The sequence below is a fragment of the Balaenoptera ricei genome, chromosome 6 (assembly GCF_028023285.1).
Source record: "Balaenoptera ricei isolate mBalRic1 chromosome 6, mBalRic1.hap2, whole genome shotgun sequence".
NCBI lineage: Eukaryota > Metazoa > Chordata > Mammalia > Artiodactyla > Balaenopteridae > Balaenoptera > Balaenoptera ricei.
Genome location: NC_082644.1, coordinates 95,877,323 through 95,893,250, shown reverse-complemented (window position 1 = coordinate 95,893,250; position 15,928 = coordinate 95,877,323). Strand labels below are relative to the sequence as shown.

General features: G+C 35.7%; 1 protein-coding gene across 2 annotated transcripts in view; it reads right to left on the bottom strand.

The window, feature by feature from the left end:
- The window catches only part of TMEM38B (transmembrane protein 38B), a 70,044-nt gene that overhangs the window by 12,527 nt on the left and 41,589 nt on the right, over positions 1 to 15,928 (bottom strand). Inside the window, exons 3-6 of one of the 2 annotated variants that reach the window (XM_059926522.1) lie at positions 15,442 to 15,550; positions 14,805 to 14,868; positions 14,456 to 14,543; positions 8,719 to 8,836 (exon numbers count right to left, since the gene is read on the bottom strand). In XM_059926522.1, coding sequence (XP_059782505.1) covers positions 8,719 to 8,836; positions 14,456 to 14,543; positions 14,805 to 14,868; positions 15,442 to 15,550 — 379 coding nt within the window. Of the gene's footprint in view, positions 1 to 8,718; positions 8,837 to 14,455; positions 14,544 to 14,804; positions 14,869 to 15,365; positions 15,551 to 15,928 lie in introns of both variants that reach the window. The other variant, XM_059926521.1, reaches the window with a different exon arrangement.

Genomic DNA, 15,928 nt, shown 5'->3' with positions numbered 1-15,928 from the left:
ACCCACTGAACCAAACTTAGCCACTGGGGACAGACACTAAAAACAACAGAAACTACGAACCTGCAGCCTGAGAAAAGGAGACCCCAAACACAGTAAGTTAAGCAAAATGAGAAGACAGAGAAACACAGAGCAGATGAAGGAGCAAGGCAAAAACCCAACAGACCAAACAAATGAAGAGGAAATAGGCAGTCTACCTGTACAAGAATTCAGAGTAATGAGAGTAAAGATGATCCAAAATCTTGGAAACAGAATGGAGAAAATACAAGAAACGTTTAACAAGGACCTAGAAGAACTAAAGAGCAAACAAACAGAGATGAACAACACAATAAATGAAATTAAAAATTCTCTAGAAGGTATCAATAGCAGAATAACTGAGGCAGAAGAACAGATAAGTGACCTGGAAGATAAAATAGGGGAAATAACTACTGCAGAGCAGAATAAAGAAAAAAGAATGAAAAGAATTGAGGACAGTCTCAGAGACCTCTGGGACATTAAGTGCACCAACATTCGAATTATAGGGGTCCCAGAAGAAGAAGAGAAAAAGAAAGGGTCTGAGAAAATATTTCAAGAGATTATAGTTGAAAACTTCCCTAATATGGGAAAGGAAATAGTTAATCAAGTCCAGGAAGCACAGAGAGTCCCACACAGGATAAATCCAAGGAAAAACACGCCAAGACACATATTAATCAAACTATCAAAAATTAAATACAAAGAACAAATATTAAAAGCAGCAAGGGAAAAACAACAAGTAACACACAAGAGAATCCCCATAAGGCTAACAGCTGATCTTTCAGCAGAAACTCTGCAAGCCAGAAGGGAGTGGCAGGACATATTTAAAGTGATGAAGGAGAAAAACCTACAACCAAGATTACTCTACCCAGCAAGGATCTCATTCAGATGTGATGGAGAAATTAAAACCTTTACAGACAAGCAAAAGCTGAGAGAATTCAGCTCCACCAAACCAGCTTTACAACAAATGCTAAAGGAACTTCTCTAGGCAGGAAACACAAGAGAAGGAAAAGACCTACAATAACAAACCCAAAACATTTAAGAAAGTGGTAATAGGAACATACATATCAAGAATTACCTTAAACATAAATGGATTAAATGCTCCAACCAAAAGACACAGACTGGCTGAATGGATACAAAAACAAGACCCATATATATGCTGTCTACAAGAGACCCACTTCAGACTAGGGACACATACAGACTGAAAGTGAGGGGATGGAAAAAGATATTCCATGCAAATGGAAATCAAAAGAAAGCTGGGATAACAACTCTCATATCAGACAAAATAGACTTTAAAATAAAGACTATTACAAGAGACAAAGAAGGACACTACATAATGATCAAGGGATCGATCCAAGAAGAAGATATAACAATTGTAAATATTTATGCACCCAACATAGGAGCACCTCAATACATAAGGCAAATACTAACAGCCATAAAAGGGGAAATCGACAGTAACAGAATCATAGTAGGGGACTTTAACACCCCACTTTCACCAATGGACAGATCATCCAAAACGAAAATAAATAAGGAAACACAAGCTTTAAATGATACATTAAACAAGATGGACTTAATTGATATTTATAGGACATTCCACCCAAAAAGTACAGAATACACATTTTTCTCAAGTGCTCATGGAACATTCTCCAGGATAGATCATATCTTGGGTCACAAATCAAGCCTTGGTAAATTTAAGAAAATTGAAATCGTATCAAGTATCTTTTTCGACCACAACGCTATGAGACTATATATCAATTACAGGAAAAGATCTGTAAAAAATACAAACACATGGAAGCTAAACAATACACTACTTAATAACCAAGTGGTCACTGAAGAAATCAAAGGGGAAATCAAAAAATACCTAGAAACAAATGACAATGGAGACACGACGACCCAAAACCTATGGGATGCAGCAAAAGCAGTTCTAAGAGGGAAGTTTATAGCAATACAATCCTACCTTAAGAAACAGGAAACATTTCAAATAAACAACCTAACCTTGCACCTAAAGCAATTAGAGAAAGAAGAACAAAAAAACCCCAAAGTTAGCAGAAGGAAAGAAATCATAAAGATCAGATCAGAAATAAATGAAAAAGAAATGAAGGAAACAACAGCAAAGATCAATAAAACTAAAAGCTGGTTCTTTGAGAAGATAAACAAAATTGATAAACCATTAGCCAGACTCATCAAGAAAAAAATGGAGAAGACTCAAATCAATAGAATTAGAAATGAAAAAGGAGAAGTAACTACGGACACTGCAGAAATACAAACAATCATGAGAGATTACTACAAGCAACTCTATGCCAATAAAATGGACAACCTGGAAGAAATGGACAGATTCTTAGAAATGCACAACCTTCCGAGACTGAACCAGGAAGAAATAGAAAATATGAACAGACCAATCACAAGCACTGAAATTGAAACTGTGATTAAAAATTTTCCAACAAACAAAAGCCCAGGACCAGATGGCTTCACAGGCAAATTCTATCAAACATTTAGAGAAGAGCTAACACCTATCCTTCTCAAACTCTTCCAAAATATTGCAGAGGGAGGAACACTCCCAAACGCATTCTATGAGGCCACCATCACCCTGATACCAAAACCAGACAAAGATGTCACAAAGAAAGAAAACTACAGGCCAATATCACTGATGAACATAGATGCAAAAATCCTCAACAAAATACTAGCAAACAGAATCCAACAGCACATTAAAAGGATCATACACCATGATCAAGTGGGGTTTATTCCAGGAATGCAAGGATTCTTCAACATACGCAAATCAATCAACGTGATACACCATATTAACAAACTGAAGGAGAAAAACCATATGATCATCTCAATAGATGCAGAGAAAGCTTTCAACAAAATTCAACACCCATTTATGATAAAAGCCCTGCAGAAAGTAGGCATAGAGGGAACTTTCCTCAACATAATAAAGGCCATATATGACAAACCCACAGCTAACATCGTCCTCCATGGTGAAAAACTGAAACCATTTCCACTAAGATCAGGAACAAGACAAGGTTGCCCACTCTCACCACTATTATTCAACATAGTTTTGGAAGTTTTAGCCACAGCAATCAGAGAAGAAAAAGAAATAAAAGGAATCCAAATCGGAAAAGAAGTAAAGCTGTCACTGTTTGCAGATGACATGATACTATACATAGAGAATCCTAAAGATGCTACCAGAAAACTCCTAGAGCTAATCAATGAATTTGCTAAAGTAGCAGGATACAAAATTAATGCACAGAAATCTCTTGCATTCCTATACACTAATGATGAAAATTTGAAAGTGAAATTAAGAAAACACTCCCATTTACCACTGCAACAAAAAGAATAAAATATCTAGGAATAAACCTACCTAAGGAGACAAAAGACCTGTATGCAGAAAACTATCAGACACTGATGAAAGAAATTAAAGATGATACAAATAGATGGAGAGATATACCATGTTCTTGGATTGGAAGAATCAACATTGTGAAAATGACTCTACTACCCAAAGCAATCTACAGATTCAATGCAATCCCTATCAAACTACCACTGGCATTTTTCACAGAACTAGAACAAAAAATTTCACAATTTGTATGGAAACACAAAAGACCCCGAATAGCCAAAGCAATCTTGAGAACAAAAAATGGAGCTGGAGAAATCATTTTTTAAAAAATGTTTTTTTAATGCTTGAAATTTCAAAACACAATTGTAAACATTTCTGTGTCAAAGAAGAAATTGTGAAGTAGGAGGAATTTAAACTGAATGACAATAAAAACATACACATCAAAACACGTGATGTGAGACAGCAATGTAAAACAATATGACTGAGAGGAACAATAAAACCAAAAGTTGGTCCTCTGACAAGATTAACTACAGACTGATAAACCCCTGACAAGATTGAGCAAGAAAGAACAGAGGAACTTCCTTCTTGCCTATAACAGAATAACTGTTTCTAGACTAGCCCTCCAGGCATAAAAATCATAAACTTGACAAAATACAGGAGGCAACTATTTTCAAGTGCTGGACAACAGACAGTATAAGACTGCTCCATGAGAAAAGGAAAACTGATGAAGTGATCCCCACACTTACCCTCACTTGTTTCAGGACAATTTCTCAAGCAGAAAGCAGAGAGCTAGAACTGAAACTGAGACGGCAGAGACTGATGTTAGGTGCAGCTAAACTAAATGGAATCCTCAGGCAGGGTGTCAGGAGGAAGATAGGCAGGCGCGGGGTGGGGAGGAGACTTCATGTCTACATGGGATGGTGCCACAAGTCCATAGCTAGGCTGCACATTTCAAGAGTGAGACTACCTGAGTTTTACCACAGAGCAGCTTCTAGTGGGTGAGATGACAACAGAGATACTAGAGGTCGAGCAATACTGGTGGCACTTACTTTCTGTTACTATTTTTATACTTGTATTATAGATACCTGTGCCCTTGTCTTACTTGTGGGAGATATTCTCTTTGAAAAGAAAAATCATATTTATTAGCATCTTTGTATATGTCAAAACACTGGATTATTATCCAAAACAAACACACAATGCAAATTTCCTAACTATATAAATAATACAAGAAAAGCAAGGTAAAGAAAAATAATTAGTGCCAAATTTTTCTCTGTATATTCTGTCAATTCATCATTTTATACCTAAGAAATGAAAAACTATAGTAGCTACTCAAACAAATCACAAGCTATTTAAAAATCAGTATAAATCTAAAGGGAATCTGGGCAAAAGGATGAGCTAAAAATGAATATTCTGTTTAGAAGTTGGTGGATATTTAGTAAAATGCTGGGGAATATTATTCTAAATTATTAGAATATTATTCTAAAATGTTAGGGGAATAATATTCTAATTAGGAAGATTTGAGGAATACTATGAGAAAAGTTCAATACTGTATGTTATTCTACTTTAAAATATCTTTTTATTATCACTTTGCGATATGGTATTTAAGTTTAGGTGCTATAATAAACAACTATATGCCTGGCAGTAATTGTAAGAAAAGCTATCATTTTTATTCCACAAATTAGGCCTTCAACAAAAACTGATCCTTGCAATTCAAAAAATTTAACAGATACCAGTACCAGTTAATCTAACTAAACCCACAATACACATTCATTTTCTTTAAAGATTAAAGTTAGAAACTCTCAAAAATTATATAGCTCCCAACATTACTTCATGATAAAAACACTCAACAAACGAGGAGGAGAAGGGAACTAACTTACTCAATGTGATAAAGGGAATCTATAAAACACCCTCAGCTAATATCATACTTGTTAGTGAAAAGACTGAATGCTTTCTCCCTAGGGTCAAAAAGAAGATAAGGATGTTCATTCTCTCTATTTCTATTCAACACTGTACTGGAAGTTCTAGACAGGGCAACTGGGCAAGAAAATGAGATAAAAGACATGGAGATTGAAAAGGAAGAAGGAAAATTATTTCTATGTGCAAATGACATGATCTTGTAGAAAACCCTAAGGACTCCATTAAAAAAAAAAACTATTAGAGCTAATAAATAAGTTCAGCTAGGTTACAATATACAAGATCATATAAAAAATCAATTTTATTTCTACACATTTTCAAGGTACAATCTGAAAATAAAACATTTAAAAAACAATCTCATTTACTATAGCATCAAAAAGAACAAAATACTTAGGAATAAAGTTAACAACAGAAGTCTAAGGCTTAATATACTGAAAACATCATTGAAAAAAATTAAAGAAGACCTAAATAAATTTTTTAAATCTATGTTGATGGATTATAAGACTTAATATTGTTAAGATGACAGTACTCCCCAAACTGATTTGCAGATTCAATGTAATCCCTATGAAAACATAAGCTGGCCTTCTTTGCAGAAATTGTCAAGTTAATTCTAAAATTCATATGGAAATTCAAGTGACCTAGAGTGGTCAAAACAATCCTGAGAAAGAAGAACAAACCTGGAAGACTCACAGTTCCCAATTTCAAAACTTACTGCAAAGCTGAAATAATTAAGATAGCATGGTACAAGCATAAAAATAGGCATACAGATGAATGGAATAAAACTAAGAGTCCAGAAATAAACTCTTACATTTACAGTCAACTGATTTTCTACAAGGGTGCCAAGACAATTCAATGAGGGAAAGAGCAGTCTTTTCAATAAATGGTGCTTGAACAACTAGATATCCCATACACAAAAATTAACTCAAAACAGATCACAGAGCTAAATATAAGAGCTAAAACTATAAATCTCTTAGAAGGAAACATAGAGGTAAATCTTTTTGACCTTAGATTTGGCAATGGGTTCTTAGATATGACACCAGAAGCATACACAACAAAAGAGAAAATATGCAAATTGGACTTTATCAAAATTTAAAAATTTTGTGCTTCCAAGGACACTATGAAGAAAGTGAAAAGACACCTCACAGAATAGGAGAAAACATTTACAAACCAGAAATCTAATAAGGGTCCAGTATCCAGAGTACATAAAGAAATCTTACAACTCAACATTAAAAAGACAAATGCCATGATTAAAAAAGGGCAAATGATCTGAACAGATATTTTTCCAAAGAAAATATACAAATGGCCAACAAGCACATAAAAAATGCTCAACATCATTAGTCATCAGGGAAATAGAAATCAAAATAACAATGAATTGCTTCTTCACAACCACTAGGATGGCTATAAGAAAGATATGCATTGGTTAAGGATGTGGTGAACTTAGAACTCTCACATACATTGCTGGTGGGAATGTAAAATGATGAAGCCAGTTTGGAAAACAGTCTGTTAGTTCCTCAAAAGATTAAACGTTGAATTACTATATGATCTAATAATTCCATTCCTATATGCTATACCCAAGAGGAATGTAGTATATGTCCACACAAAAACGTGTACATGAATGTTCATAGCTCATTATTCATATTAGCCAAAAGGTAAAACAGCCCAAATTCCATCAACTGATAGAGAAATAAAATGTGGTATACCCATACAATGGAATATTATTTGGCAATTAAAAGGAATAACGTACTGATACATACTACAACATGGAAGAACATCAAAAACATCATGCAACAGAAAGAAACCGGTCACAGGCCACATATTGCATGATTCCACTTACATGAAATGTCAGAATAGGCAAATTTATAGACAGAAAGTAGATCAGTGGTCATCTACAGTTGAGGGGACTGAGGGAAAATGTGAAGTGACTGCTAACAGGTATGAGGTTTATTTTGGGGTGATGAAAATGTTCTAATATCAATTGTGGTAACAGCTGCACATCTCTGTGAATATACTAAAGACCACTGAATTGTACATTTTCAATGGATGAATTGTATGGTATGTAAAATATATCTCAGTAAAAATGTTATAAAAAAATGCAGCTCAAAATTTGATGACTGGAAGAAGTCGGCACATATGAAGAGATTTTGCCTCAGATATCTGAAGTACAACAACCACAGATCACCTCCACTGCAGAGACTACTGGAATAAAAACTAATGATCCCTCCAGTGATTTGGTTCTTTCTAAGACATAAATTTATATAATATATACTGTTTTCCTTCTAAGCATCTCATAGGTAAGTTTTTAGCCAAAAATATCTAGGCTGAGATACAGACATCTATAAAATTTCTCTAGGCTTAAACAATAATATTTTAAAATCAATTGTCTACTCATGAATAGTGAATATATAAAAATTTTAAGAAGAATAATCGGAATTAGTCTCATCATACAGCTGAAATAAAATTCGTAAGATGTGTCAGAGGGCTTCCCTGGTGGGAAGAATCCACCTGCCAATGCAGGGGACACGGGTTCGAGCCCTGGTCCAGGAAGATCCCACATGCTGCAGAGCAACTAAGCCTGTGCGCCACAACTACTGAGCATGTGCGCCACAACTAATGAGGCTGTGCTCTACAGCCCGCGAGCCACAACTACTGAGCACACGTGCCACAACTACTGAAGCCCGCACTCCACAACAAGAGAAGCCACCCCAATGAGAAGCCCGCGCACCACAAGAGCAGGCCCCGCTCGCCGCAACTAGAGAAAGCCCACGTGCTGCAACGAAGACCCAACACAGCCAAAAATAAATAAATAAAAATAAATAAATAATTTAAAAAGATGTGTCGGACACAGTCATAGAATGGTATACGTCATCTCGAACCATATCAACAATCGGTACAATGAAGACGAGAAAATCAGGATTCAGAGACATTAAGTAACTTGCCTATTCAGGGATTAGACAGCGAAGCTAGGATTTGAATTTAAGACTGCCTGTCTCTGAAACCTATGATCTTATACCATCTTACACTATTTCCTAACTTCAAGAAGGGATAAAGCATCCAACCGGACAGCAGTAATTAAAGGGACTGACCACAAATATGTCCTAATATAAAAATATAAAAATTTTAAAGTTTAAAGGAACCTCAGAGAACATCTACTCCAAGAACCTCATTTTACAAATGACACAACACTTTGCAGTCTCTGATCAGCCTTGGCTATTTCCACTACTCTCTGGCCTCCAATGTAAATACTACAAGGTTATCTGCAAATCCTTCCTGATAGCCTCAGCGTAAATCAAATGAGGAATCATAGAAGAGCTATGTTTCAGTAAGTCATGGATGTGCTGAATAACTCCCCAAAATTGATATTTTTAGACTATAATAAAAAATAAATTTTTCCGTTACTTGCCTTATGCAGAATTTTGGTTACACAGAATTTGTAATACTGCTTTATTGCTACCTTGAACTCTTACCTTTGTGACCACAAGAAACATAGTATAGAGGAACATAAGATTATGCCTTGATATTGCCAGATGCTTGGTTTGCTGGAATGTGAAGATAACTGACCCCAGCAGGGTTACCTTGGCAGGGCTGAAAATAAAACACATTTTAACTCAATAAGTAATAAATATTATTTATCTCTATATTTCTCAAACAGTATTCTCAAAATATTAATTTAATGAGTTATTAATAGATGTAACACAAAAATGAGTTCTGTACATATAAAGTTTTGGAAATGCTGAGTTACATAAAGTTAAATACCTTTCTTCACAGCATAAAGTATCAAAGTTTAGAATGTTCATACATACTGTGACTTTCTGATAAAGAGAGTACGTTTCTATATATAATATTTCTGAATTGACCACATAACACTTTTTCACAAAGGATTTGAAAGTCCCACGTTCCACAGCATGATTTGGGAAAAGGATGTTAGCCCTGAAAAACCTTATAGTGCTAACCAAGCTCCTTGGGTGGGATGGGGGATGGAAAAGAAAGCCCTGATTTGCAGCATTTCCTCATTTCCACGGTGTAAATACAGTCGTTCCGTGGTATTCGCAGGGAATTTGTTCCAGGAACCCCACACTTACCAAAATCCACTGATGCGCAAGTCCGCGATATAAAATGATGTAGTATTTGCATATAACCTATGCACATCCTCCCACATACTTTAAATCATCTCGATTATTTACAATACCTAATATAATGTAAATGCTATGTAAGTAGTTGTAATTACAGTATAAGTACTATGTAAACAGTTATCAGTACATGGCAAATTCAAGGTTTGCTTTCTGGAACTTTCTGGAATTTTCTTTCTAATAGTTTTGATCCACAGTTGGTTAATCCACAGATGCAGAAACCATGGATACAGAGGACCAACTGTACTCCCACAGCCCACTTCAGGCTGCTGTGTGGAATGGCTCTCATAAAACAGTGTGAGCCAGCTCCAGCACATCACTTAGCTAACTCCAGCACAAAATATTAGCATTAGCCAATATATTAAAATTTAAAGTCTTTAATAAGATGTTTATCTATTAACATATAACAAGCACTACTTTCATGTCATATATTTGCCACATAAAGTATATCTCAGTAACAGATCATCTTCTAGCTCTTCATGCTTAAAACTAGAAAAAGATAAATAATAAACTCTTAGAATGCCATAGTATAAAATATGACAAATTTAAAAGCCCCTATAAACCACTTTATGAAAAAAAAGTAGTTTGTTTAATCAGTACAAGCTAAGGATTGAGTTCAAAACACTTAGGTTTGGGTAACAGGGGTTTGGATCTTGCCTACCAATAACTGGGCAGCATTCCTGTTTTAGAACAGTGGTCCACAAACTTTTTGACTGTGCATCTCTAGTGGTAAAAGTGTTTTAAGACACTCCTTAATATATATCAATTACTTTATAAATTACGTACATGTACAACTGTATCATAAAATGTACACCAAACTGACTTTTAAAAGGATGCGATAAAAAATAAATAGTTAATTCCATTAAGACACTGTCTTAATGTCCTTTTGCCACTCTGTTTCTAATAGTTTGGTTTCTGAACCATAGTGCCTCATCATGGGCATCTTAGCATACACATATTCTACTTTGGATTGTGTTCTCTTAGAGCATAAATTCAGAAGCAATGAATCTGAGGAGCACGGATTTTGTAAACAATAAATTGAAGCAGGGGATTGGAGCAGGCCTGGGATTTAGGAAAAAGTCAATGAGATTGGTTACGAAGATCAGAATGCATTCAGAAAATTCTTATACTTATTATATTAGTCTCCTGTGAACCTAGTAAATAAGCTATCTGCTTCCAAAATACAATGGTGGAATAAGCATAGGTAACAGCTACAGGCACTCCCACGCCAAAAGGGAGAAAATGGAAGGAAGAAAGTGATCACAGTCCTATGCAATTTCAAAATCCAGCAGGGCAAATTCCGGTAGGTTTCCAGACCCAGGAATAATCTTCTGTGGCCTGAGGCTCCATCCTCTGAGTTTACAGCTCTAATCTCTGCATTCATGGCTCTGGCTTTTGCACCTGTGACTCCAGCCTCAGGTCTGGCCTCAGGTTTCTAGGCCCGCAGCTCCCACCTTAAAGCCATTCTTCCTTTTCCTTGAATGGTAGTACATATCGACAGCTAAAAATTTTATCAGCCCGTTTCTACCTGTAGAATTTTGGGAGTCTGACTTCTTCTATTTCATCTTGTCTCTGTCCCTTTCAGTCCAACCTGGCAGTGTTTCTGCTGATACAACACTTTCAAAAATCTTTTGGGTTTCCTATGCATGACACAGGGGATCCACGCCATCAGTCAAGATGGTTCTTCACAGATCTTTCCTGGATAATCTCATCTCTATTCCAGGCTTCTGCTATGATAGCTGAATGGATCCATGAATCACACGCCTAATCTCTTTTAACACTAGCAAAAGTTGTCCAGCCACACCCTTAACTTTCTCTCCACAGCAGGCTTTTCCTAAGAATGACTCTCCTAATTTTATCATCTTTTGCAATCTGGATAGGCTGAGAATTTCCCAAATCATCAAGTCTTGGTTTCTTTGTTTAGCAGTTATTCCCTCCATTCAACTCTTTCCTCTCACACTTCACTGTAAGAAGCAAGAAGAAACCAGCTCAGATCGCCAACACTTTGCTTCTGAAACTCAACTGAATATCCAAGTTCAATGCTTACAGATTATGATTTCCACACAACTGCAGCACATATAACTAAATCACCTTTCTTCCAGTTTCCAGTATCATGTTCCTCAATTCCTCGAAGACCTCACCAGCAACTCTAACATTCATATTTTTACCAACATTCTGTTTATTACAATATATGTATTCTCTAAGACCATACAGGCTTTTTCCACTATGCAAAAGTATTTGGTAATAAATATATGAAAACATATATATATATGCATACACAAAATATCATAATGGATCCCAATGATCTCACCTGACAAATTGTTAATCATTCATTCATTCACATAATATTTACTGTCTACTATGTGATAGGTGTTTAGGATATAAGAGCAATCAAAAAAGACAAAATCCCTATACTTTGCTTCTTGTATTCTTTGAAGCATGGAGGAAAGCCAAAGGGAGAGAAAAATAAACATAATGAATAAGTAAATTATAAAATATGATAAATGCTGTGGGAGAAAAAGAGGGAAGTGTAATTTTAAGCAGTAGCCCTCAATGAGAAGGCAAGCTTTGAGAAAATCCTTTGAGCAAAGTAGATAAGGGAGTTGGCCACCTGAGGAAACAGATTCTAGGCAGAGAGAGAACTTAGTTTTAAACCAGACAACACCTGGCTTGCTCAAGGACAGAGTGCAGTGAGCAAGGGAGAGAACAGTAAGAGCTGAAGTCAGAGCAAATTAGGTGCGGGAGAGACACAGATCTTGGAGGGTCTCATGGGCCATCTGGGGAGTCACTGCAAGGTTCTGAACACAGGAGAATCACAATTCGATTTCAGTTTTACAGTCCCAAGAAATGTTTCATGGAAGACGTTTCAAAGCACATACTTGAAATGAGAAAAATTTCCCCTGAATAACATTAATGCTTTATTTATAACTTATTATCGATCAAAGCTCCTTTGTTCTATTTCTAAACTACCTCATTCAAGCTTTAAGGGGTACATTCCAAGGTAAACATCCTGAAATCTACTGGTTCACTCAAACATATACTTCATCATTCATACTGCTTCTCAACCTTCATTTTTAATCCATTCTAATGAGTTTATTTTCACATGAAGACTTCCTCACCTTGCTTATTATAGTAACTGTATTTCTCTATTTCATTTTCAGGTGCATCAGGGATACATTTGTGACTTATTTAAGACTGGGTCGGTGTCTTTAGAGAACACCTAATGATTAGATTCTCTTAAATGGGTGCAAAAGGTAGTCTGCATCGTACAAGCATAGAATGGGTTATTTCCTCTAATCTTTTTCTTATTTTTATTATGTATTGGGTTGGCCAAAAGGTTTGTTCAGTTTCTTCTGCAGATGGCTCTAGTAGCACTTAATTGTCTTTAACTTCATTCGAAACAATTTTGTTAGATTGTATGTGACAGCTGTCACATCAGCGTGCAGTTAAAAAAAGACTTATGAAAATTAGTGAATTTCTGTGTAGCCATTTTAACATTGAAGGTGGAAGAAAAAAAGCAACGTTTTCAGCATATTATGCTTTATTATTTCAAGATAGGTAAAACGCAACTGAAACACAAAAAAAGATTTGTGCAGTATATGGAGAAGGTGCTGTGACTGACTGAACATGTCAAAAGTGGACCATGAAGTTTCGTGCTGGAGATTTCTCGCTGGATGATGCTCCACAGTCGGGCAGACCAGTTGAAGTTGATAGAGACCAAATCGAAACATTAACTGAGAACAATCAACATTACACCATGCCGGAGACAGCTGACATACTCAAAATATCCAAATCAAGTACTGAAAATCATTTGCACCAGCTTGGTTATGTTAATTGCTTTGGTGTTTGGGTTCCACATAAGTTAAGTGAAAAAAACCTTTTTGACCTTATTTCCGCAGGCAATTCTCTACTAAACGTAATGAAAATGTTCCATTTTTAAAACATATTGTGATGGGCGATGAAAAGTGGATACTGTACAATAATGTGGAACAGAAGAGATCGTGGGGCAAGTGAAATAAACCACCACCAACCACACCAAAGGCCAATCTTCATCCAAAGAAGCTGATGTTGTGTATATGGTGGGATTGGAAGGGAGTCCTCTATTATGAGCTCCTTCCGGAAAACCAAAAGATTAATTCCAAGAAGTACTGCTCCCAATTAGACCAACTGAAAGCAGCACTAGATGAAAAGTGTCCAGAATTAATCAACAGAAAATGCATAATCTTCCATCAGGATAACGCAAGACCGCATGTTTCTTTGATGACCAGGCAAAAACTGTTACAGCTTGGCTGGGAAGTTCTGATTCATCTGCCGTATTCACCAGACATTGCACCTTCGAATTTCCATTTACTTCGGTCTTTACAAAATTCTTTTAATGGAAAAAAATTTCAATTCCCTGGAAGACTGTAAAAGGCACCTGGAACAGTTCTTTGCTCAAAAACATAAAAAGTTTTTGGAAGATGAAATTATGAAATTGCCTGAAAAATGGCAGAAGGTAGTGGAACAAAAGGGTGAATACATTGTTCAATAAAGTTCTTGGTAAAAATGAAAAAAGTGTCTGTTTTTTTTAACTTAAAAACCGAAGGCACTTTTTGGCCAACCCAATAGTTAAATTCAACTCTCACTTTTAAAGCAACTAACAGGGCTTTATGATAACGTATTGACTGTTACCATAAGCTTGACATTTTACTACCAGGAACTATGAATAATTTGAAATCTGGGTGAAAATTAATGAAAATGCCAAGAGCCTGCAATTGATTCCAGAGAATTCTGTTCCTATGTAGTTCTTGCTCCATAAATACACACTCTTCCCACAGTTCTACAGTTTTTGTTTGGTTTTATTTTCTAAGAGGAGGAACCCACAGAAAAAGGAATCAATATTTATTTTAAAAGCTACATTTAAGAGAGCAGACTTCTTGAAAAACTTAGGTTTCCTGGTTTTCTTCCCATTATCCTTTTATTTGTTTGTTTGTTTCACCCACATTTATTTAGAGATCCCAAAATGTTTTTTAAAATAAATTGGTAAGATCTAAGGATAAAAGGCCAAGTCTCAGTACAGTCTATACCAACTCACTAGGACATCTTCAGCCATTCATCAGCTTCTGGTTTCCAACAGCCTTTTACCAACTGCTCAAAATTCGTGATAATGCTACCACCTGCACCTAAAAAGAACAAGATAAAACAAGAATACTTAACCAAATTTTCTTGAGAAAATATATGAAATAAAGCCATAATTCTATCTTTTGACTTAAAATTCCAAGAGGATCTCCAAAATATGATTCTTGGGAGGGAGAAAAAAGTTGCCTTGTACATTTATGATACAGAGACAATTATAATTCTTTCATGGTAACTGTCTATTGTACTACAATTAAGGTTAAAATTGGGGCCTCGGACAGAGATGTGGCTAGAGGTTTGTTTCTGACCTGAAAAAGTAAACTCCTCTGCTTTATCATTTCCTTTTCTGATTTTAGTTTTAGGTGCAGTACACTGTAACAATAGATTGAGAAATTTATTCAGTTCCAACATACAATAAAGGTAGGTAATGCAGAGTGAACATGAACCCATAATCAATCACATTTACTATTTCAGGTTATTCAGGATGAAAAAAGCGAGAAAAAAATAAAAAACAGAGCAAAGTTTTTTAATTACACGTGCCACATAATTTCTTATGTAAACTTGTTTTATTTATGATGGTGTCTACACCTTAATTAACTATGAATCCCTCTGGTTATGGCTGCTAATCAAACCAATAATAAATATGCTATTTTTAAGACAATCAGGCTCAAAAGAATGGCTGATGACTAGTACTAGTGAATAGTGCCAGTTTTGAATTAACTTTACCAGCCAACAGAAACAAGGCTTCCATCTTCCAAAAAAAGACTGTTATCAAAGTATGTGGTCCCCATTAATTTAACTAGAGAATTGTTCAGTAGTTGTAGTACACCAATAACAGAATATTTATGACCACATATTGTTAATATTACCTCGGGCCCATCCAATAGCTATCATGACTATCCAGCCATTTTTGTAATAGCTATTAGCATGGGTGACTCCACCTACTATTTTCCAAGTTCTGGTCACTTCCTTCATTCCCGCAGCCAAGAGTTGAACAGGTAGGAATGAATATCCCTGGGAAACAAGGTCACAGGGGCAAAAAAAAATCATATACCTGAAATTAAAATTTAAATATTTTAATACATGAGTGGAATCAGAAGAACAAAAATAAAAATCCAGAATATCAGCAATAACAATTTGATAAAACACAACACATGGAATTATCCATATAAACATGGAATTTGCCTGCAAGAAGACCACAGATTGGGTAAAGTCAATTTTTTTTTTTTTTTTGGCTACTCCGTGCAGCATGTGGGATCTTAGTTCTCTGACCAGGGATCAAACCCGTGCCCCCTGCAGGGGAAGCACAGAATGTTAACCACTAGACCACCAGGGAAGTCCCAAAGTCAATTTTTTAAAATCACATGAAGCACATAAAATAATCTGCCAAAAAGTCATAATCAAAGGGGAATATAAATTTTGTACTTCTGAG